Source organism: Leptinotarsa decemlineata, unplaced genomic scaffold (assembly GCF_025532065.1).
Source record: "Leptinotarsa decemlineata unplaced genomic scaffold, Ldec_3_MD MMD2_tig00000690_RagTag_RagTag, whole genome shotgun sequence".
In the NCBI taxonomy this organism is placed as follows: Eukaryota; Metazoa; Arthropoda; class Insecta; order Coleoptera; family Chrysomelidae; genus Leptinotarsa; species Leptinotarsa decemlineata.
Genome location: NW_027412554.1, coordinates 2921137 through 2946302, shown reverse-complemented (window position 1 = coordinate 2946302; position 25166 = coordinate 2921137). Strand labels below are relative to the sequence as shown.

General features: G+C 32.8%; 1 protein-coding gene across 1 annotated transcript in view; it reads right to left on the bottom strand.

Moving 5' to 3' along the window:
• Positions 1-9818: 9818 nt before the first annotated feature.
• The window catches only part of LOC111509403 (ATPase ASNA1 homolog), a 94114-nt gene continuing 78766 nt past the window's right edge, over positions 9819-25166 (bottom strand). Inside the window, exon 3 of the mRNA XM_023165150.2 lies at positions 9819-10544. Coding sequence (XP_023020918.1) covers positions 9895-10544 — 650 coding nt within the window. The 3' untranslated portion in view covers positions 9819-9894. The remainder of the gene's footprint in view (positions 10545-25166) is intronic.

The window sequence follows — 25166 nt, the reverse complement described above, 5'->3', positions numbered from 1 at the left end:
AAAAACCACAAACGCGCGTGATGCTCCTTACTCCCGTACTAACTGAAGACCGGCGAACGAATAAATTTCCTTTGTGCAAAACGCATTTACCGACAAATCTCGGAAAATGTTTGGCGCGTTCGGCGCGACGTACTCACTAGGGAAATTTGTTCTGCGCGCGCTGCGCGCTTTCTTCGTTCGGACTGTTTTGTTGCAAATGAATACGCACCTTTAGGTTGAAATAATAGTTGAACTTTTGTAGAGTAATAGTAAAGTGGGTTGTATACTCAGAGTTATAATACATTTAATATATTTTTTATTACTTAGAGGGTTGTATACACAAACCACTTACTCTAGAGTAAGTAGTTTGTGGTTGTATATTGTTAAACCGTTATATTGAAACTTGTGGCATCTTTCTTAAAATAAAGGTACAAAAGATTAGTAAGAATGTGATTCCCATGATTTGTGAAAGATCAATAGGTTCTTACTGATGTTAATAATACTAGGACAGGCTGCGGTTTACCAGGAAACGTAAAATTTATGTATGAAGTATTATTTTTTCATAGAATTCCTGATTAAACTAAATACTAAGAAAGACTTTTTTATAATATTACAAATATCTGAATTACTCTTGTACAAACTCAAAAGACAAGGTAAAAAGATTGTTGGCCATACCATACATTGTACATTTTCCTTCGTCCATTTCAAGAAAAATTTTTGGTTCAGAAAAATATATGTACATGGATATTCTAGAGATTCTTAATGCAAATAAGGTTCTAAATTCAATAAAATATGACATGACATTTGTGGGAAATGCTCTTATACTCGAACAAGTACATGTAAGGTAGCCCCAGTACAGGGCCCTTATTTTTGATTATTGCTTACTTTTGACGAAATGCCAGTTTTTTTCATCTGACAAGGTTATAAATATAAGAGCCGCAAGATATGTTGATAAGGTGATTGTTCAAGTTTGATTGATAACAGTTAGTTTTATACCAGTGAATTTTCTGTAAACGAAATAGATGTGAGTACCTAACTATCTAAAAAATTCAACCCTTCTATACAACCTAAGTATATGCTAATTGTGAAAGCCTTTTGCTACCATCATTGTTTGAATAATGGTTTTGCGGGTTAATAGGCCGACGTGTATTGCGAGATGTCATCGACGTTTTGCCAACACGGGTGGCTGGCATTTTCAAAAGAGATGTCCAATCACTATTTACTGTTAAGAGTTCATGAAGTGTATCTATTGGGGAATTAAATCTAACGAAACATTTGGCGTTCGAAGTCAAACCCTTCTCTCCTCACATTTCCACAAAGTGGCAAGATGAGACAAGTATCTGTCCGAAAACTAAAACTTCCTCTCTCTCTATCTTATTGCAAGTATAACGGTCCTCACAAAGGATGACAGATATTTGCCTTATTTTGCCATTTTGTGGGAATGTATAGAGACAAGGATTCGATTTTGTCGAATTTTTGTTTGATTAGATTCAACTCTCCAATAGACACATTTTTCGAACTTTGTACGGAAAGTGTGCTCCTGAACTGGGAGAGTTTCGTTCGAGTTGTCAACCTACATTTTCAATGAGTAACCTCTATCGCTTCAATGGTCCAATATTTATATAATTGTGTATACAAATTGAAAATATATACATTTCATATATCAGTTTAGGTCGTAATTGCTCTGATAGAATTTAGTATTTTTCTGTTTGTTCTGTTGGTTGCATAAATTGCTAGGCTTATTACTAAAACTAGATGTTTATTTAATGACTATAAAAATTATTCCATATCAAATAAAAATGTCTCCAAAAATGAACATTGAACGGTAGCCCTGTGAAATTGGTGAATGGCATAGAATCTGTCAAAAATATCCCTAGAAATCAAACATAACACACAAAATTCCCTAGGAAGTTAATTTTGACCGTGAAATAGTTATTACGAACCTTTTTAAAAAAAATTAAGATATGCAGCTGGCATAGTTTTCATTTCTGTACAAGAGCTTATATAAATTTCTACAATTGAAGCGATTGAAGTTTTTCATGAAAAACATTGGTTGGCAACTTGGACGAAACTCTCTTAATAGGTTTGTTCTGGTTCTACGAAATTCAGGTTCTAGGATGTCAGGATCATGCGCAGTTGATATAGAGCGTTCTGGTTTATTGAGAATAATTTCGGACTGATGAATCCTCTGTTCTGGTTTTGACTGCGAAATGATCCTAAACTGTTTTGAACCGTCCTGAATCGTTCTTGCTCTCGAGGCTGAACTGTTCCCGTTGCTCATGCGCATTCATGTGGAAATTTGTTTGGGCTATTTGCTAGGATGTTTTTTTATTTATTTGATTTCAATAATTGATGATTGAGGGTAGATAACATTTGAGCTGACTATAGGGATACGGTACATAACAAAATTGACATGATTAATAGTATTTTCTCGTCTTCATCTCTTCATATATATGATAGGTGGCACAGTGGTCTCCTCAAAAGCGTTTTGGTTTAAACAAGTGTCCGAGACTATTTCGGACTGTTTTTTGTTTGTACGCAGCATGTCTTGCGCAGTTTCCAAACGTTTTGGGATGTTAGAACCAGTACAAACCTAATGAGTGATGATATTTTTTATTGTTTATAGTTTCAGAATGAGGTTAACTTGAAATGTAGGCAGGAGTCATAAACTCTATCATCATTAAAAAAAGTATCCGCTCAGATTACCAGTACATAAATTAGTATTTTCCAATTGGCAATGTCTACGTAGTTCAGAATGTCTAAAAAACTCATTTCAACTCTCGAAATCTTCAACAATCTGTTGAAATTTGAATGACAATTCAATTAAACACTATGGTTGCTTGTGAAATTTAGCAGATGCGAAATCTAGTGGAAACGAATTTCGCGAATAGGGCAGACAAAAAGCAAAAAGTTATTATTAAGCCGTGTCTCTCGGCAAATGACTTGACGGAACTGCCCTTCAACCAATTTCAAGAAACCGACAGAAATGACGTCACTTCAAAGCAATATTATCTAACAGTAAGACGGTGAGCCACAAGCTTTAATAAAATAATAGAAAATATTAACGGTATGGATTCTATTGAGTTACGTTGATACTGAACCGCTACGAAGAGAATCTAATATGCCAAAGAATGTAAAACGAGGAAATACAGGAGCTAAATTAATATACGAAGCAGTTTACTATAATCAATATACACCAACACATGTAATTATGTATCTGATGGGCCATTTTGAAAAACCTGATATCTACTCAAATCGACTATGACTATGGCACCGGTAACCTATTGTGAGACAGACCAAATTATGATGGATTACATTATGACACTTTACGTATTCTATACATTACGGTTATGATGTAATACGGATTCTGTACAATACGGTTTCTACGCTTTAACGATATGATACATTGAGTTTATGATACAATGTGAATATAATGCATTGCGATTATGATCGGGTAACGTTTCTATAAGTACTTTATGAATTTGTAGTTTATGACAAAGTACGTTCTGCTGTTTTCGTTATGATGAATTGCGATTATGACGCCTTACGTTTCTCTGCATTCCGTATTCTGTAAATTACGATTATGATCTTGTAGCGTAATGATGCATTGCGATTTCTCTCCTTTGATGTTATGATGAATTACATGGACCCCCTGTCATTTAGAAAGTTTTAATATTCCTAGTAGTTTCGGAGATATCCCGAGAAAACTGAAATTTGAGAATTTCGTTCTTATTTTCTCCTAGCTTTATTTTCAAAGGAAATGTTAAACGAATAGCTCTTTATTTCATCAGTTCGGACTTCCATAATATAAATTGATTTGAAATCCCTGAAAAAAATAAAAAGATTAACCGAACATAACAATTTTATTAAAACAAAAAACTGAAATTACAAGTAAATAACGTGCAAGCTAACCCCAGAAAATAAAAAATTGAAATATTAATAAAAGCTGAAAATTAAAACATATTATTAACAAAACTGAAAAATAAACCAGATTCCAAACCAAGTTACGTCACGACGTTTCGATTGTTAGTATCCACAATTGTCTTCGGGTGAAAACTAGACTTATTCCTCCGAGATCTGACTATTTATAGGTCATTCGGGTGCTTTCACCTTTCACCTATCCCCTCTCTCCGCTTCATTGGTTTTAGCGGGAGATGACCGTTTGGCGGGAGTTGGTCGTTTTTCGCTTGATAAGAGGTTTCTATATGTTACGTATCTCTCCGCTAGCTTGACTAAATGCGTTGTTGGACAACATATTTTTATTTATTTGTTTATTTATTTGCCACTGAGGTACAGTATGTACATATGGTATGTCAATAACTTAAAATATATATATATAGAACATAATAACAGTGTGATACGAATAAAATTGGTAGGTATTTCATTTATCATATATGTGTATATACACATATAGCTCTACCTGTGTGACATCCGGGTCCAAGATATAAATACAAAGAGATATTTTACCGAGTGGATATGATATAAAAATAAAAAATGAAACAATTAGTGGACACAACACTCCAAATGTGCGGTTGGCTCCTGCTGACTCCGTGCATATGTGTTGTTGCCCATCTTTACACTTGGCTGCACCGCGCCGATGAGGCGCAAGCCAGAAATCCTTGTCCGCGATTTGCCCCAGTTTTGCAGCGGTCTCAACGGTGGCAGATTTCGAATTGTCTGTGAACAACGCTTTCGCGCAGCCACAACCAGGACAGAGTGTCCTCTGCGGAGCTACAATGAGTTTCCTCCCAGGATAAAGAACTTTATCCGGGAGAAAAATCGACTCAGACGAGTTTATCAGCGGACTCTCTACCCTGGAGATAAGTTTCCTCCCCTCTTCACGGACAGCGCGGCATCTGCTACTCCCCCGCCAAGAAGGCGTTGGCCTTTGCAGACACAATGGAGAGTCAGTTTCGACTTAACGTTGATCCGGATGATGATATTGACCGTGATATCCGGCTGGAACACCGTGTTCGGCGCATCCTTAGGGAAAATGATGACGACGTGATCCGTCCAGCTTCAGAGGAAGAACCGAAGGGGTACATTAGGGCCTCCAAACCCAAGAAGGCTCCGGGAATTGATTCAATCACTAACAGGTTGTTGAAGCAGCTCCTGGAGAACTTCATCAGATAGCTGATGGACATTATCAACAGCTCAATCACTCTCAGATACTTCCCTCGAAGATGGAAGCATGCCGTAGTTGTCATGATTCCGAAACAGGGCCAGAACCTGCTGTTTCCCCAGAATCATCGTCCGATTAGTCTGCTTTGCTCAACGGCTAAGGTGGTTGAACGTGTTCTGCTGCAAAGGCTAACAGAAGAAGTTGAAGATCAAAATGTTCTGCCTGACGAACAATTCGGCTTCAGGAGGGCACACTCCACCGAGCTGCAGGCCCTGAGACTGGTTGAAAATTCCATCTCAGAGCTGAACAACAGGAAGGCAGTCCATCTCGTCCTCCTGGATATTTCGAAAGCCTTCGACCGAGTCTGGCACGAAGGCCTGCTACAAAAAATGCTCGATTTCAATTTACCTCGGGGTCTGGTCCGGTGGATTAGGTAATTTCTGAAAGGAAGAACATTTCAGATCCGAGTTGAAGGAATCCTGTCTCCCGTCAGGGAAATCGAAGCTGGAGTGCCTCAGGGTGCTGTGCTGTCTCCACTCCTGTACAGCCTTTACGTGAGCGACCTTCCGAGGTTCGATCACGTGAAGGTTTTCCTTTACGCCGATGATACGGCTCTCCTCGCTTCTTCCATGGGTCGGGCGTTGGGGGTCGTCTACATGCAACGCGCATTGGACGACCTCGAACGCTAGTACCTTGACTGGAAGAGCCAGTGAATCCAGAAAAAAATCAGGCGATAGACTTGGGGAGACATAAAGTTTCTCACGATTTCAGGCAGGTAGATCGAATGGCAAACGCGAGTCAAGTACCTAGGTCTTTGGGTAGACCGCCGACTCACCTGGGCAAATCACATTGATTATATCAAGAGCAAAATGCAGATGAGGATAGCTAAACTCTATCCTCTGGTCAATAGAAATTCAAAACTCAATCTTAAAAATAAGATTTTACTATACAACACGATGTTCAAGCCTGTCATCATGTATGCTTCAGGTGCTTGGGGACAAACCGCCCCGTCAAACCTCTCCATTTTGGAAAGGTTGCAAAATCAACTTCTCAGGATGCTGGTGAATGCTGTAATATTACTGGTGAATGCTGTAGATTACACTATAGACGACCCCACTCGATTCAGAAGGCCCCGTCGCTCGGTTGAGTGAAGGCCCCACAACGCGTCTGTTAAAATGAACAATTTGTTCATCAAATACCCCAGTCAGGAAGGGGTACACAAGGCCAGAGCGGCCTAGAGGTTATTGACCTCTATGTCGTCACCAAAACACATTACGTTATGAACCACTCGTCCTCCTGACGAATCTCAGTTGAAAGGGTAAGGGAAAAAATTTCCAACTTGGTGAAAATGAAGATGACTATGACACGTTCAGATAGAGTAGGGCCTAGAGGATGACAGCACGATCAGCTGTCGAAAGCGCTCGCTGATAAAGCGAAGGATAGTCTTGACTGACTAGTTGAGGAGAAATACGGAATATTGTTGGGGATGCAGTCAAATTACTGGGCAGTTGTTTAAAGAATACTCTTTGTTATATGGTCGAGCTTTCGAGAATATTTATTCCCTTTATCTACAAGAAATTTAAAAACATTGCAGCAAAATTGTAAAACAAATAGGTAAAAAAATTTACTTACTAACTTGAGGTTATAGTAAAAAGTCAGACGTGGCAATGAGAAAAACAAAGTTAATACTTTTCATCATGTAGAAAAGTGTCACACATTCAATTTTAGAGTTTCAGAGAAAAAGTACAAAAAACTTATTCTATTTAAACATTTTTAAAAAATTATTAAAATTATTTCACTGGCCATGCTTGGCACCATACAACCATAGCATAGCAACCATAAAGAGAGAGGAAATATTTGAAATTTGATAATTGACATATAGTAAAAAGTCAGACGTGGCAATGAGAAAAACAAAGTTAATACTTTTCATCATGTAGAAAAGTGTCACACATTCAATTTTAGAGTTTCAGAGAAAAAGTACAAAAAACTTATTCTATTTAAACATTTAAAAAAAATTATTTCACTGGCCATGCTTGGCACCATACAACCATAGCATAGCAACCATAAAGAGAGAGGTAATATTTGAAATTTGACATTATAAGACATTTTAAGTATGATTATTCGACAGTAAAACAACAAAACAGGATTACCAAAAGGCACACCATCATCATGGCTGACACAAACAAAATCAAAAGTATCTGAATCTGGGTACAGTGCTGCCAAACACTCACAAATGAAGTGAATGGTTTTTTTGAATTACTCAGCACTAGGTCCAAAACCAAATACTATCTGTTGCTTGGGGAACCTGGAGGAATTAGTTCCAATTTTAAGATGTAATGATAAATATTGCCGAGGTTGTTGAGCTCAGTGTATTTGTTCATGTTATTGTTATTCCTTTTGATAAAGAACATTTCTCTAAACAACCGTTTTTGTAAATTGCTTTCAGTACACAAAACTTCAACTTCGGTGTAATTCATTGTGTGTTTAGTGCTAATGACATGCTCTGCAACTGCAAAGGTGGTTTTATTTGTGTTACAATCACATTTATGTGAAGTTATGCGTCCAGATAAAATTCTAGATGTTTGTCCAATATATGTCTTATCACATGTATGACAAGGAATTTCATATACTACATTTGACTTTTCTGAAGTTTTCAATGGAGTTTTAATTTTGGAAAAAAGACTATTAGTGGTGGTAACGATGCATTGAGCAAATTTGATATGTTTACTCTTGAAAAGGTATCTCTCCACTATTTGAAATATTTGAATTATTATTTTGATTTATTATTATTTATGGAAATATTTAAATTGTTTGGAAAAGTATTCATGACTGTGGAAGAAGAGTTAAAAAGTAGTTTATTCAAAAGTTTGCAAGGATATGAATTTTCAAGAAGAATACCTTTTAATTCTTTAATACATTCGTCTTTAAAAAGTGGATGTGTTAGATTGATCACCCTGTTCTTCATGGTTAGGAATAAGTTTATTTTCATCTTCGTTGGATGGTGAGAATGGTAGTTCAGTAACCTATTACTAGCATATGGTTTTCTATACCAAAATGGTATGCTAGGACATTATCTGGATCTCTGCATACACGCATATCTAGACATAGTACTCAAGAAATTGGCAAAACATAGACACGTGTTTTGGCCCATTGTCAGTATGGTGCAGCCAAGTGTACAGTTGGCAACATTTGGTTACCAAAAGAAAGAAATACAAATGCACAGAGCCATCAGCAGAATCCAGCCGCACATTTGTGGCACTTATGGTTAAAAGATCTTGTGTTCACAAGAAAATTTAAAATCACCACAGATGCAGCTATGGCTACCTGCGTGACATGCGGTTCAGGAAATTATACAAATATGAAGTTTATTGAGTGTCTTGTTAACTAATATCAAAATATAAGTATATATATGTATATGTAACTACAATGGGATCTCACTGGCTTCAAAGTTGAAATGGAAACGTTGAACAACTGAAAACACCAGACGCAGTTCAACCCGAACTTCAGATTATTAGTGCTGACCGCAGTTTCAGAACACGTACATACGTGAGGAAAAATTCAAAATGGCAAAAAACAAGGTGGTTTATATAGCACCTTTTAAAAGTTATAACTCATAGGGGATAGCTTGACGGTGCTACAAAATTTATTGAAGGGACCGACCATGCAACAATGACGTACTAATTGAAATGATCACACTTGGCAACATGTACAGCGATAAGTTAAGAATTAATTAAAATGAATGAATATGATATAAACGCATTTTTTTTCTTTAAAAAAGGTAGACCTCTTGACAAGATTTTATATTATGTAGATTGTGGAACGTAATGAATTAGATATAAAAGTTTATCACGAGATTTAGCTGTGTAACATGAGTTTGACATAAATAATTCTAAGAAACAAAAACAAGTTTTTTAAAAACAGGTAAATCTAGCGACAAAATTTTACATCACATAAAATGTGGAATGCAATGAATTGATGGGTTAGATTCAATTGGAAGTTTATTCTGTATTTTTTAAAGCTTGAAGATAAGAGCTTGTACTTGAACTATCAGTTTATTTCAAGTAACTCATCCGAATATTTTGATCTTATTTCTAATTCTTTATTGATTCATATTCTCTTGGAAATTTCTCTCTGCTAATATTTTTTAAACTATGGATCCGTTAACCAGCTGTCGCACTCCTACGAACGACAACCCTCAGAAGTCGAAACTTGTGCGAGCTAAGGATTAACGAGGTCTTACCTTTTTAACGTGTGATTCCTAACACGGATATCCGAACTTCAATCAGAAAAAATATTGTCAACCAGATTCAATAATAAAATAACAGCCATTCATCACTATTCAGTGAGTGTAGGCATGTTTAGAATGGTACATTGTTTGGGACCAGTTTTCATAGCTACCTTCGTTTCCAAAGTGTTTCCTTTTTAGCGGTGAATTGGCACAGTGGTAGTACGAGTGAGCCCGACTCACGATTAAAAAGTTGTTTGTTCGAAACACAACCTCGACCAGATATTTTCTCAAGAGTTTTTCTAGTTGAAGTTGTATTGATTTTGATAAATCACATTGTTGACAGGCCTGCGAATAGCCATGATGCCCCCTAGTAGCTTGGAGATTTATTAACATCTTTATTCAGAACACATAGAACATTGCGATGACGATGATACTAAAGAAAAAAAATCTGCTAATATTTAAGGTCATTTTTCACTATGAAAAAACTGGCATAGATGAAAATTTAATTACATCTAAATATAAACATTTCTATATTGAAAGAAAAAGGAGATCACACTAAACAATGCTACATGTAATAAGGTTTCATCAAAAATTCGGAGAACGTTTTCACATTTTCAGATCCTCTCACCTCCCTTTCTAGAAGAGGTAACTTCGTAATATGAAAATCCTCATACAAGTCTGTGATCTGATCCAAATATTTCTCTTGAATTTTATATCTGGCAGAACACATTTTACAAGAATTGTGAGTATCCTTTTTAAACAATAATTGATTAACAACAATATTATGTGTATCAATTTTACATTTTGTTAATTCTTGAACCAGTCTCTCCGTTTCATAAAGTGACAAAAATTCTGCTATACATACACAAACAAATGTTGTCTGTTCGGGATTTTTAAATTGTTCATTAACTTGTTTGATAACATTCAACATTTCTTCCATCCTTGAGGTCAAATTGTCGGCATTAAAGTCAGGATGTCCAAGAAGTCCACTCAGTTGTGAAATTAGTGGAGAAACTTTCAGTCTCAGTCGTAGCAGTTTTCCCAGCCCTTTTTCAACGATTTGAGGAAATGATAATAGTCGTAACGTGTGACCAGTAGGAGCTGTATCAAAAACAACAACGGAAAAATTCATGCTTTTGATGAGTTTCATGACTTCAGCGTAACTCATAGCCTCGTCTATACCAGGAAAAGCTCCAATTATTTCTTGAATTATTCCTGAAAATGAATTACCATATTCAAGTATTTCACATAAAATTGCATGCATAGAAAATTTCATTTAAAATAAATTTATTGCGAGCGCTTTCGATAACTGGCTGTGCTATTATAGCACAGGCTATTTCAGGCTATTGGGCATCGTCAGTACCGGGCAGGCGGTACTCGATAGAAGACAAAATAACTGCGTAAACGTAAGCGAGACATAAGTGGAAAAACTTCCAGAACATGATCAATCAGAATAACTTCACACAAAAGTGATATAAGATTGAAAAAAAAATCATGTGCACTAACTCAACATTTTATTGAAACAGGAAACAAAATTAAATTTGATCAAGCGAAAGTTTAACATTTAGAAAAAAAAGCCCAAAAGGCTTTTTCACGAAATGATCCTAACTAAGAATCCTAATAAAATAGAATAGAACTTTATTGCGCCCATAAAAAGTACAAATATTTTGGACAAGTCACCTATTACATTGCATAGTTACATAAAGAAGCTGTAAATGTAACAATAAAATTAAATGTAGTGCATGAAATGCATTTTAAAAATTCTTAAAGTATAAAGAAACAGGAATAAAAAGTGGAAAAGATGCACTAGGTATCTCCAAGCGAATCCTTAAGAGTAACATTGAACTCACTCAGAGTATAATACAGGCTCATTTTAGTGAAAAGTTTTTTCACTGTATTTCTGAAAAGTCTGAGTGGCAGATGTTTAATTTTTTTAGGAAGTAAATTGAAGCAAGTGATGCCAATTGATTTGCTTTTATCCAATCTTCTTAAGAGGGGCACAATATTATTTCCACTGCGTGTTTTGTAGGAGTGAATATCCGAGTGAGTGATAATTTTTTTTGACATGCAGAACATTGTCAAAGATAATTTGTGAGAATAGAGTCATGATTCCTGTATTCTCAAAAAAAGGCTTACAGTGTTCATTATATTCAGCTATTACAATGCTACGTACAGCAGCTTTTTTCAAGACAAATACTCTTTGAAGATGAGTGTAGCTTGCATTACCCCAGCACAGCAACCCATAACTCATTGCTGAGTGGAACAAGGCGTAGTATGTCATTAGAGCTGCTTTCTGACCTGCCCTTGTAGCTATTCGCCTGATGGCATAAACAGATTTTGCTACTTTGTTGCAAAGATTACTGATGTGGGTGGTCCAGGCAAGAGACGAGTCAAGATGAACTCCCAAAAATTTTATACTTTCCGATGTAGAAATGGCATCAGTGCGCTAGTTTGAAAATACACAAATTTCTGTTTTTGTTTCATTCATATACAGTTCATTAGAGTCAAACCACTGCAGCAGAGGCACAAATATTTGCCTCTGCTGCACAGATATCTATATATACATATATATATAGATATGTTATCAACATATCAGTGATCTTGATTCAATGATAGAAAAAGAATTTTCAAAATGTGTCATGAATATTTCGTGAAATTTTAGCGCCATTTCCTCAGATGACGATTTACTGTACACGTCAGACCATGATTCTCCAGTGAGATGAGTTTTGAATACACTTATATTTTTGTTGGAAAAGTTTAGCTCATATTTCTTATTAGTATTTTTGTCACATCTGATTTTGTATGTGAAGATTTGAGGATAATGATCTGCCAGTGGAACACTAAGAACTTCTGCATTTGAACTCTCTATATTTGAGAATATGTTATCAGGGCATGTTTTAGACTTTCCCATCACTATGGTGACTGAATGTCACCAGAGTGACTAAGTTCGTTTTCTTCTCCGGATTTAGGAAATTTACATTGAAATCGCCACATATAACAACGTTAGCTCTGCTATAATGCCTTTCTATATAGATGAGGGCTTCTGTCATTATATTTAAAAACTTAGTAAAATCATAGTTACTACAGGGTGATCAGTATACAGATAATACAACTAAATTGAATTTCTTTGAGAATAATGCAGCAAGTTCACAGTGAAATTCTTGAGATAGCTGTTTAATTTCGATGATTTCTTTGCCATCAAAAAAATTATTTATGTAGATACAAGTACCTCCATGTATATCATTATGTCGGCAATAAATAGAAATTAATTTAAAATTTTTAAGAGTATTTCGTACTTGTTGCCATTCTGAGGTGTATTTGCAATTTGACAACTTCATCAAATTTCAGTTGAGTCTGAACTTTCAATATTTCATTTGCCACTTTCCTTCAGTTTGAGAGATGGGTCACTCTGTATCAAGTTCATTTGTAGGTTTTAGATCAGCGATGTTTTTATCTGTTGGCTTACTCAGTGTTTTAGTTTGTATGTTTTTGGACGTATCATTTTTCTTGTATGTTTTTGTAACATTTACTTTATAAATGAGCTCCATACTTTTTATTGTACCCCCAGTTTGTTGTGACTCAAGATTTTGTACTTCTATGTGTTTCAGTTTATCTTCTAGAAATGCAATTTTCTCATTTAGTAGTCGAATGAGTTCATCTTTGTCATTAATTATGGTGTTTTTATCCGAAATAATTTGCTTCAGAAGGTTATTTTCTTCAGTCAGGTAGGCTTCTTCTGTCATGTAGATGTCCAACATGAATTTTTCTTTGTCTCTCCACAACAAGTTTTCGTTCTGTTAGCACTTCATTATGGTAAACTGCGTCACAGCCAACGCATTTCAAGCCAGTATTTGCATAGTTTCTTTACTTTATCTAATCCACTACCACTACCGAGAGCAGCCATTTTATTTATATATGAACAAAAAAACAAATTGAAAATCAAGTATCATTTTCAATTATTTACTAGACATTGATGAATCTCGGTAATATGCTCAATTTAAAATAGTTACACATTTATAAAATTAGCAGTGTAAATTAGCAGAAATTTCTCGTGAAAGTTCTCGCAGAGTGATCATGTAAAAGTGAACATGAGCTTTCTGGGACGGGATCTTTGTCACTGATTATACCTTTCATGCCATAATTTGTTATTTCAAGACTTTGAAAGAATCCAATAGTCATATACAGAATGTTTATTTTTTCTATGAGCGTTTTCCAGGTTTGTTAAGCAATACTAAACTTTTCCGTTCTCCGAAAACGGATGTTGAAACAAATTTTAATAACTCGTTCAGTTTGACTAATATAATTTTTGTGACATCCCCACAACTTATTTCATGACTTTTCTTTCTCCACAACTTGTCTTTAAGGTTGTCAAATCTTTGCTGAAATAAACGAGCAGTTTTGAAAGCTACTTTCATGTTCAGCTTTTTAAAAATTCGATCTAGTCCGTTAGTGCATCTGGATTTATATGAAACAACAATGCATTTTGACTCATCTTTTTTAAAAAGTCGAAGATTCGCCAGGATGCTTCTCAAATTTTAGGTTTCTTATTAACTTATTTAGTGTGACTGAAGGGTACGCATTGCTTTTAGCTATATTCCTAATAATATTTTTCCCAAAATAGTATCAAGAACATAACAAGGCCTTTAGACAAGGAAGTGTAGTTGTGGATAATGGTAGGAGGTATCAGGAATATATCAAAGATATGGATATTGAGGAAACTGTATCGGCGACTTAGCTGATACAATGAGCATTTGTTTGAAGGTGGTTGACAATGTTTCGTGGTGTATTTCATGAGTTCGGACTTCCATTGTCTAATATAAGATAAATTGATTTGAAATCCCTGAAAAAAATAAAAGATTAAGCAAAAATAACAATTTTATTAAAACAAAAAACTGAAGGAAGCCGCGTACATGTTGTCCAACAACGCATTTAGTCAAGCTAGCGTAGAGATACGTAACATATGGAAATCTCTTATCAAGCGAAAAACGACCAACACCTATAAATAGTCAGATCTCGGAGGAATAAGTCCAGTTATCACCCGGAGACGATTGTGGATACTAACAATCGAAACATCGTGACGTAACTTGGTTTGGAATCTTTTAATTTTTATTTTTCTTTTTTGTTAATAATATTTTTTTCATTTTCAGTTTTTATTAATATTAAAATTTTTTATTTTCTGGTTGTAACTTGTATGTTATTTCCTTGTAATTTCAGTTTTTTGTTTTAATAAAATTGTTATTTTCGGTTAATCTTTTATTTTTTTCAGGGATTTCAAATCAATTGAAATTATATTAGACAATGGAAGTCCGAACTGATGAAATACACAATGAGCATTATTCAAACATAGTACACAGGTTTAGAAGGAAACTGAATTCAAGAATCATGATCGTAAATCTTACAAATTTTCTTAAAAAAAAAACACCGAGTTAAAAATGATTGATGTTTCATAAGAACGACAACTTTACTAACGGATTAGACCAATTTTCTCCATATGAACCAAAACACACGAGTAGATTATATCGAATTTTTAAAGAGCTGAACATAAAAACAGATTGTTCACTTCAAAAAGTGTTACGTAACCCTTATCACAAGATAGTGGAGAATAAAAAGTCGGGGATACATGGAATAAGCTGCGAGTACCGTGGCAAAAAGTATAAATTAGAATACTCCACACACCCAGTTTTGGAGATCAGTAATAGTGTCGCTCAACACACCTTGCTGAACTGCCATAAATGCACATTGTTTAAAATTGTTAGGATCGGTATATGACCCTATACTTTTAGATGCTATCAAAAGCTTAGAAAAAGCAAACTGTGGCATGAGAACCTAAGAACAGGGAACTGAATTAGAAATAAATAAGCGATACTAGAGTTAGGAATTATCATCTCCGGATAACGCTGACTTGTGGTGTTTGTTCAGGATAATTTACGCATAATTACAAACAAATCGAAACTCTCAGATTGTGCAATGTACCTAAAAACTTTCAAGAATTAAAGTCGATATCTCGTATTCTGATTTTTATTTTTTGGTAAATTTGAGTTACCCAGTATTCTGAATCATTTCATTAGCGAAGCAGTTCCAATCAAATCAGTGGCACAATTTCTCTCAAACTGAAGGGCGTTGTAGAATTCACTTGGATTTTTTTTTTGGTAACTATTAACTTCATCTTTTGTGCAATAATATTTCATAGCAGATCAAATCAAATTTATTCATCATCGAAGTTCATATAAATGTATAAAAGACACACATATAAACTTATTGGACTAGTCATAACAGAACCTACATCAATACAAAATAAATATATATTAAAAGTAAAAAAATATTGAAAGTTACAAAAGATACTAACATAAAGTAATTATATATTAAAGAGTACTGTCTGTTCATAAATAAAAGGAACAATTGTACAATCAAAGAACATTAAAATAACACTACGTTAATGATACATACCCTTTCATCAAAAATTCATCTAAAGAATAAAATACTTTTTCTTCCAAATATTCGTGAAAAGCGTTCCTAAAGCCGTTTAGATTTGACAATTTGTGAATTAAAACGATTAAAACACCTTACATTTTCATTAATATGACAGTTTTGCCCAATCGTTAGTCTGGAGAAAGGTTGAAATGCATTTTTGCGCTTTCTAGTTGAATATTTGTGAATCGAACTATTTAACAACATTAAAGTCTATTGTTTCTTTATATTCACAGTAAGAATTTGTAACTGTGAAAATAACTGTTTACATGAAGTCCTCGAATGAGCTCCCACCATATGGACCTGATTTTTTTTCTGCATAAGAAATATTTTATTAATGTGAGCTGAATTGTCTGAAAAGGTCACACCATATGTTAATAGGGACTGGACAAGACCATATGTTAATAGGGACTGGACAAGTCCATAATATGCCAATTTCAATACTGCCAGGGACACTGTTCTTTGTAGTTGCCTAATCTGAAAGCACATACCTAGTGCTTAATTTTCTCGCAAGAACATCGATGTGTTCCTCCTATCTCCCATTTTATCTTATCCCATCCTATCTCATCTTATGATCCAAATTAATTTCCATAAATTTTATAGAATTCACTTGTTCAATGTTTTTATTATTGATTTGTATTAGATAACTATCATTATTTATATTTTGCCTTATAAATGTCATAAAAAAGTTTTAGATATATTTACTAATAATCCATTATGAAGACACCATTTATTAAATTCATTTGCGGTAATATTCGCCCACGCTACTGCATCCCGTGTGTTAGTTTCTGATTTGTATCATCAGCATACACGAATATTTCGTTTGCATTAGGGCAGGAGTGTTCCATGCCATTCATAAAGATGATAAATGAAACGGGACCTAAGATATATCCTTGTGGTACACTGATATTGATTGATTGCTCTCGGTTGTGACTTACTTTGATTCATGACTACTACTTGTTTCCTAACTTGCCACACCTCTATCTCCAATACGGTACAACTTATCAAGTAAGAGTATGACCAATTGTTTCAAATGCTCTACTGAGATCAAAGTATAGAGTTATCAGGCGTTCTTTCCCATTTAATGTAACGTAGATATTCGTACACAAGTCTGCAATTTCTGTAGTTGTGGATTTATTACTTCTGAAGCCATTTTGATAACTTAAGAGCTTCTGATTTTCTAAAAATGAATTCAACTGAATATTAAATGAGTCATCGAAAATTTTTGCGAAGAGTGTCTGAAGACATACATTTCGATGGTTTGTAATGTCCTTCCTGCACCCTTTATTTTTGTAAATTGGGATTGATTTTGATGTTTTCAACATTTCTGGGTAGATTCCTGCCTTGAAATATTCATTTATAATATATGATAATGGTGTACTTATTATTTCTTTGACATATTTTATAGTTTTCCCGGAAATTCCATCTACGCCTCGAGTCTCTTTACTTGTAGTTCTAATAATATATGTTCAATGTCTTTAGGTGTTGTTGGTTGGTCCAAGAAAGAATGTGATATTATGGTTAGGGGATAATCTAACTTCATAAGGATTAGGTTCAGAACTAGGGATATTCATAAAATGGTTACTGAATAGATTACAGATATTTCCCAAGTCATTTGTTCTTACACTTCCAGTTATGTGTTGGACAGTCAATTTTGAAGATATCCCTTTTGCTTCATTCATCACTTTCAATTTTCTTAAACATTAGGTGCATTCCGTATTCTTTCATTATTAAAGGTGGATTTTGCCTTCTTCAATTTATTTTTATATAACACTTTCATCAAAGTTTTTTTTATATCTAGTTTGTATCACTCCATCTGAACGATGTTTTGTTATGATTGCCATTTCACACAGCATTCTGTGAAGTTTGTTTATCTCTGGTGAATACCATTTTCTCTCCTTTTTATTAGTTTTAATTTTTTTAAGTGGAAAAGTTAGTTCATAGTAATAGTTGAATATGGTGAATAAATAAAGGCATATACATTCTTATGATGATGTGCATATAAAAAAATGAAAAAAGTCCTGAAAATTAACTTTCAAATCTTCATGAACATACTGCAAGTAAACAAACCTCAAAAAAAAATCACGAATAGCTCAAGGAATGAGTAGTGACTATTTGTAACTCATATGTTAAGAAATATTGCGTTTTTACAAATACTCCGTTCAAAGTTAATGTTACTTTAAAAATGCGAAACTACTTTTGATTTGTGGAGGTGTTTAAAAACTATGCGCCAAGCTGCATATCATTTTAACGAACGAAATCCAGAAAATCAAGTTCGCCATTCAACGGTCAGTAGAATTTTGAAACAATTTAAACAGACTGGATCTTTAGCAAACAATTACAATAAAGAGTGTACTTGTAGGATATAATTTTTCTGTGTTGGATGTTGTATGTTTTTATCGAAATTTCTGTTTGGCAATGAATCTACTTTTACAACAAATGGTATTGTATCATCCCAAAATTATAGAGGGTGGTCAGATGAAAACCCAAATTATATCAAAAGTTTGTTGTGGTATATTATTAATGAATACATAGGACCGTTTTTTATTTGAAAAATTTAAATGGTAACAGTTAACATTTTTTTTTGGAAAACATGATGGATGTTCTTTCCATTCCACCAGTGAGGAGAAAGTTCCAAACTCGAAGCGAAAGAGATTGGATATGTGCGACCTATTGAGAACAAGAAAAAACGAGTGTAACGCTTGCAATGACTGAGCTGTGTACTTATAGTTAGAATAGTTACAATCACATCTCTAGAATTCTTTGAAGTTGATTTTAAAAAACAAGTTGTCCTTATTGAAAAATTTGAGCGTTCATGTGAAATTTGCAGAATCCAAAAAACACTCTGTTATATACAGATAGTTTTTTTTAATCCGGCCACTATTGGGATATAAAAAAGTTGTCTATTTCAAAAGTCAAGCAAACAGGTTTGTTTTACACTGGTACCTATAAGTTATAATATCCTCCTAGTCACTCAAACCGCTCATTTTGACACAAAAGTAAAAGAATGAATCGTCAAAACGCTGAAGCGAGAAAAATCGCTCTTATGTATGGAATATCTGTATATTGTGTGAATGTCACAAGCCTAATACAGGTGAAATATTAAAAATGGTTGTGGTCTTTGAATTTGCTTCTCCAAATCAAAGAAGCCAGCTCATCAACTAAAACTGAGCTGATAACTTAATAGCCCTAGACACTTTAATAAAACTGTTGACTTCAATTTCATTTTTGAGAATAGATGTTATTCATTCAGAAGAATTGATCAACTCAAGCCAATAAATCCAATTTTAGTCAAAAAGGAACTTTATTGATGTGTTTTACAATTTTTTAATCTTCAACTGACAAATATTGTTTACAAAACAAATGAACACAAAATAAACATACAGAATGATAATAATGAGTAAATATCCACACTAGATACACAATCATTAACATAAAAAGATGATCTCAATTCTTAAGTGATGAGAAATAGATGAAGTTAATAAAAAACGACTACAAGAAACACCAAAAATTACTCGACTGTGTCTTGTAATCTTTCCATCCTAAAAACCTGAGGAAATCTCTATTTTTGGAAGAAATACATATTCATGTGAAAGCTTTTTTTTCAATGTCCTTTATGTATTATTTTCAACTACATCCTGCTCTACAATATTATCTGAAATTTAATAGATTTATTAACGTGCAACACAATGGAAAATGCCTTTTTTCGAAAACGAAACATTCAATGAAATTTCAACATTCTTTGATAGTATGATTGGCTTTCAGACAACCTAAACAACAGTTACTAACCCATTTTATGCTCTCATGCAATCCAGACTAGAATGCCTATTATAGAAAATATATGATAAAATTTTCCCACCTTCTTTAAATTTATCAAATGCGATAAAAGTAATACAAAGAATGAATCAGATCACTCACCTAGGTGATTTTTGTGGATACATGAGCTGTGTATTTGCTTACTTTCTTTTTCTGAGGAAAAACTTTTCTGGGATAAATTTATTCTCTCCTCCCATTCAACTTAAGCTTACAAGAAAAGTAGTAACACATTGATTATTTGAGCTTTCATAGATGAATCCACATTTCCTGACTGCAAATGGTTTGAATTACACCTCTCATAAGCTCCTAATATATCTTGAGATAAAGCGGACTCTACTAACGAATATAACATAGCCGCGTACTTGGCGGAATAGAATATTTATTAACCACTTCAGGTACAGGTAGTACATATGGCACGTCATAATATAGTTTTAAATAAAAATACAATAAATAATTTGATAAAATGAATACTATGCAAATTACATATGAAATTTTCAAAAATATACAATCATAACAGATTGAAAAATACATTTACAGGAAATCCTCGTAAAAACCTTATAAACAGATTACAATAGAATCATTTAGGTATTCAGGTTACTATAAGGATATTTATCCACCAGAAGTTTTTTCACAACAACTTTGAATTTGAGTTTGTCAAAAATTTGCTTGATTTTGAGTGCGAGTTTATTATATAATTTAATTGCATTATATGGTGACCTCTCGTATGCCATCACATATATATATATATATATATATATATATATATATATATATATATATATCACATGTGATATATATATATATATATATATATATATATATATATATATATATCACATGTGATATATATATATATCACATATATATATATATATATATATATATATATATATATATATATATATATATATATATATATATATATATATATCACATGTGATATATATATATATATATATCACATGTGATATATATATATATATATCACATGTGATATATTTTTTAAATAAAGTTTGTGGAGATCAAATCCTGAGGAGTAGTTTTTGAAATTACTGTGGATCTTCATGAAGTAACAGCCGAATCAATCGAAAAAAAAATATAAAATTTCATTTCTACATGAATGATCACAGGAAAATCCTGTCATTAGTCTCAAATTTTTTTGGCTAATGAAAACATCCCGTGCATGGATAGTATTATCCCACAAACACAACCCATACCTCAGTCGTGAATTTACGTGAGAGTGATAAAAAGTTATCAACTGATTTTGTTCCAGTATATCTTTTAAATTCTTAAAAATAAATTTGAAGCCATCTAACTTTGACACTGACTGTTCACAATGGGATTTCCACCTGAAAAATTCATCAACATATACACCTATAAATTTTACGGTTTCCGTAGTACTGCCCTTCAGTTCATTACCAAATGAAAAGTGACTTTCTGCTGAAACGTTTTTTGTCTAGACTGGTTGAAATGTAGGTCATTACCATTATAGTAGACAATTAATTTGTTCATATATACATTGCATTTTTCTTCTAGGCGGTTATCATCTAGATCTGATAAAATTAAATGCTGTGTACATTTCATTTCCTAAAATATTCTCTATATCATTAACGTAGAGTGCGAAGAGGATTAAACCTAAAATTGACCCCTGCGGCACGCCCATATCAAGTTTGAGGTTTTCTAAATTTTTGTTATTATCCCATCATTATATTTATGTTTTATGCTTACATACTGAGCTCTATTCTGTAAAAAACTTGAAATCCATTGAAGTGCAACAACCCTGACTCTATATGTCTCTAATTTCATTAATAATTTATCAGGTTTACGATTTCATAAAAATCAAGACTGACTGTTTTCGTCGACCTATTCTTCTGGAAGCCATGCTGTTTATCATTCAAAATTGACATTTTTTCAATAAATTTCATGAATCGATCCAAATAAACATATTCAAATACTTTTTGAAAACTACATGGGATTGTGACAGGTCTGTAATTTTCCGGATTTTGACATTACCCTTTTTAAAACTTAACATTATTTTTCCGATTTTCTAAAAACAGATAAGTTCAGTAATTCTGGTTTTTAAAAAAATATTTGTTTTTACCGTTAACCATTTGTCGCATCCCTACGAACGGCAACCCTCAGAAGTCGAAACTTTTTAACGTGTGATTCCTAACACGGTTCACAAAACGCATTGAGATATAAAGTACTTGAATTAATATTCAACGGACTTAGAGCATATATACCTTTGAGTAAGGTATTTTACCAATTTTTTGGAGAAGTTATAAAGAAGTCACTAAAAATTGATGCAACCTCTTCTGAGCGTTCTAGAACTCTACCTTCAATATTTAATGCAACAGCAAATTTTTCTGTTTATTTTTTAATTCAGAAATGACTTGAAAGTTGATTTTTTTTGTTTTTTGACAAAATTATTGTTTCCTCTTTTTTGGTTATGAATAGGGAAAATCTTAACATAGTTCTTTTGTAGGACAAAAAGGTATTTTCATTTTTCACTAGATATTTTCACTTCTTTGGTAATCCAATTCTTGGAGAGACATTTATTACTTTTATATTTAGTTTCAGAAAAATTCAAATCAACATGATATAAGAATACATTGTAGAAATATTAAAAACTAGCATTGAAATTTGAAATTTTGCGAAGGTCTTTCCAATCCTCTTTCATCAAGGCATTTTTAAAATTGCGAATATTTTGTTTGCTGAATTTTTATTTTGTGGTCGGAGTATAACATTGTCTATTATACACAACATGTTCCACATTTCAATCTGAGAATACTAGATCGATTGAGGTAGAGGACGTGTCTGTGACATGTGTAGGCCACACTACCTTTGGTGCAAGGTTATATGACAACAAAATTAATGACAACTTGTTGAAGTTCACATTTTTCAATCTATCAAAATTAAAATTCCCACATGAAAGTAAATTATAATTTGGTCTATATAAAAAATTCAACACATCTTAAAATTTTTGTGAAAAATATGTTTTTGCCTGTTTGCCTGCTGACGGTGATACATGCACAAATTTCAAAATGTTGCTCTAGACAAAAATCTGACAAGTCAATATCATCAATTACTAAGTCTAAAAGAGCCCAAAGTCCTACACCTCCACAACGTAACGCAAATCTACAATAAGAACTGACATTAGTCACCACATTCTGTTTAATGCCTATATTTCTACTAAGCAAAGAAATTTTATATTTTCAAGTTCATCAATATCAGTCAGTAAATGATTTTGTCATCATTTATAGTGTTTATGTTATTCAACAGTAGATCAGGTTTGAACGTTACCGTATCACTTGCTCCCGCTCCTTCCTCTGAAAAAATTGACTGATGCAGGCTCCATGGGGATATTCCTCAAAAATGCTGACTTTAAAAGATGAATAACTGCTGGGATACTTAGAGTTTAAAGATTCACACTTGACTTCTGGAAAGTGTGTTTTTTGCTTGTCTTCTATGGGAACACCTTTCACCTCACTTCCAGCATTTATTCCTATGATAATAGATCTTCTTCTTTTTCTAGTGAATTCATTCCACCGATCAATTTCATTTACTTTTGTGAGTTTAGTGCTTTCACTGCAGCATACTCTTCTTTGGAGATATTAGTTATTGTTTGTATGGGTTTTTGTTTGCTTTTTTCCGTATTTGCCGTCTCGATATTTGGTACCGACATTAAATAATAATAATAATATCGTTTATTATGCATAAAAATACATTTATACATAAAAGGAAAAGGGTTAGCCAAAGGCTATTTTCCACCCCTCCCAAAAATTATACAGTGAGTATAAGAAAATAATTATAAACATACTTATTTACTATCATAACAATGATAGAGAAGAGAAATAAATAATACATCATATAGTTGCTAATAACTCTTAATATTCTTAACAATATTTTGGTCAATTTAACAATTTCATTGCATTTCCATACATTGAATTTTAAATTTTTTTAATTAGCACTGAGCAGTGAGCATCTGTTTCCACTTATTTAAGACATCAATATGTTTATTCAATAGTTTTATTTTTTCTTGCAGTTCAGATATGAGCACGTCTTTTTGTTTAATTATGTATTGAAAAATATTGATATCGATGCTTTTACTCAAATCACACAGCTCATTCATGGCATTAAAAAAGCTGCATTAGAATCATCATCTATAGTCTAATCAATAAGTTCAAAAACATGAAAAGTAGAGATGAAGGTCCTAAAAATATGAGCGATAGCTCATTTGATTCGGAATCACCTCTGGAAAAATGATTTTGAAGGATTTTGGTGCGGGTAAAAAATTGCAATTGTTAATAACAAAATAATATTTAAAAAAATGGTATTTAGTTTTTCGTTAACAACTCAAGAAATATCAATATTTAAGCAATTTTGAAAAAAGCTCGTTAAAGAGGAGGAAATTTTCGATAAAAAAGTCCCAACTCCCGAAACTCTATCTCCATTATTTATAATTTTAATTTGACGTTGAAACTATGGTTCCGCGCGGCTGTTACGGCATGCGCGTGCTGCCGAAAAAGAGAGTTTATCAAAAGAAATATATTTTTTAACATAAAATGTCATTTTAAAAATTTGAAAAAAATCTAGTATCTTCATAACACTTGAATGAATCGAGTCCCGTAGAAAAAAAAGTTTTATCACCATTTTTCAAAAAATTATTCAATTGTTAACTTACAAATTTTTTTTCCAATCTCCGTTGGCATAATGGTATAAAAGGTATACATAATTGGCCTATACATTTTAAATTTCGTGGAGCCCTTTTGATATATATACTTCATACGATCCTGCGATAAAAGTTCATAAAAATTTATTAATTTGGTAATTATGATTTTTTATAATTATTGCAAAATGAAATATTTCAAAATTGTTGATAAAAATTATTTTTCAATTGATATTTAGCTATGTCTGTTTTTACATTAAACAATGGCAGTTATTAACATAGGATATGAATTTTTTACGTAATTTGTTTATTAAATTATTTTAAACAAATAGAGAAATTCAATATTTTTGAATTTTTTTTTTTGCTATTTTCTCTCATAGATGATTATGATTTTGAAAATTTTTTTTCTTAATTTTTAATTGTTTAAAATCGATTTTTTATATTTCGATTGTTTAAATAATTAGTTAAGAAATAATTTTGCCTTTAAAAATCATAATTTACACTTTTAAATAGTTGGGCGAAACAGAATTTATTTATCATTTAATTGTTTATTAGTTTAACAATTTGTTATGAACAAATATTGACCAACAATATATTTTTTTCTGAAGCAGAAAAAAATTATAAAAACAGCTATATATAAAAAAGTGCCATAAAATTTCGTTTACCTAACTCCTTATACCTGATATATAATAAATAAAAAAAAATTATGGCACTTTTTTATATATAGCTGTTTTTATAATTTTTTTCTGCTTCAGAAAAAAATATACAACGTTGGTCCATATTTGTTTATAACAGATTGTTAAACTAATAAACAATTGAATAATGAATAAACATTTTTTTTGCCAAACTATTTAAAAGTGTAAATAATGATTTTTAAAAGCAAA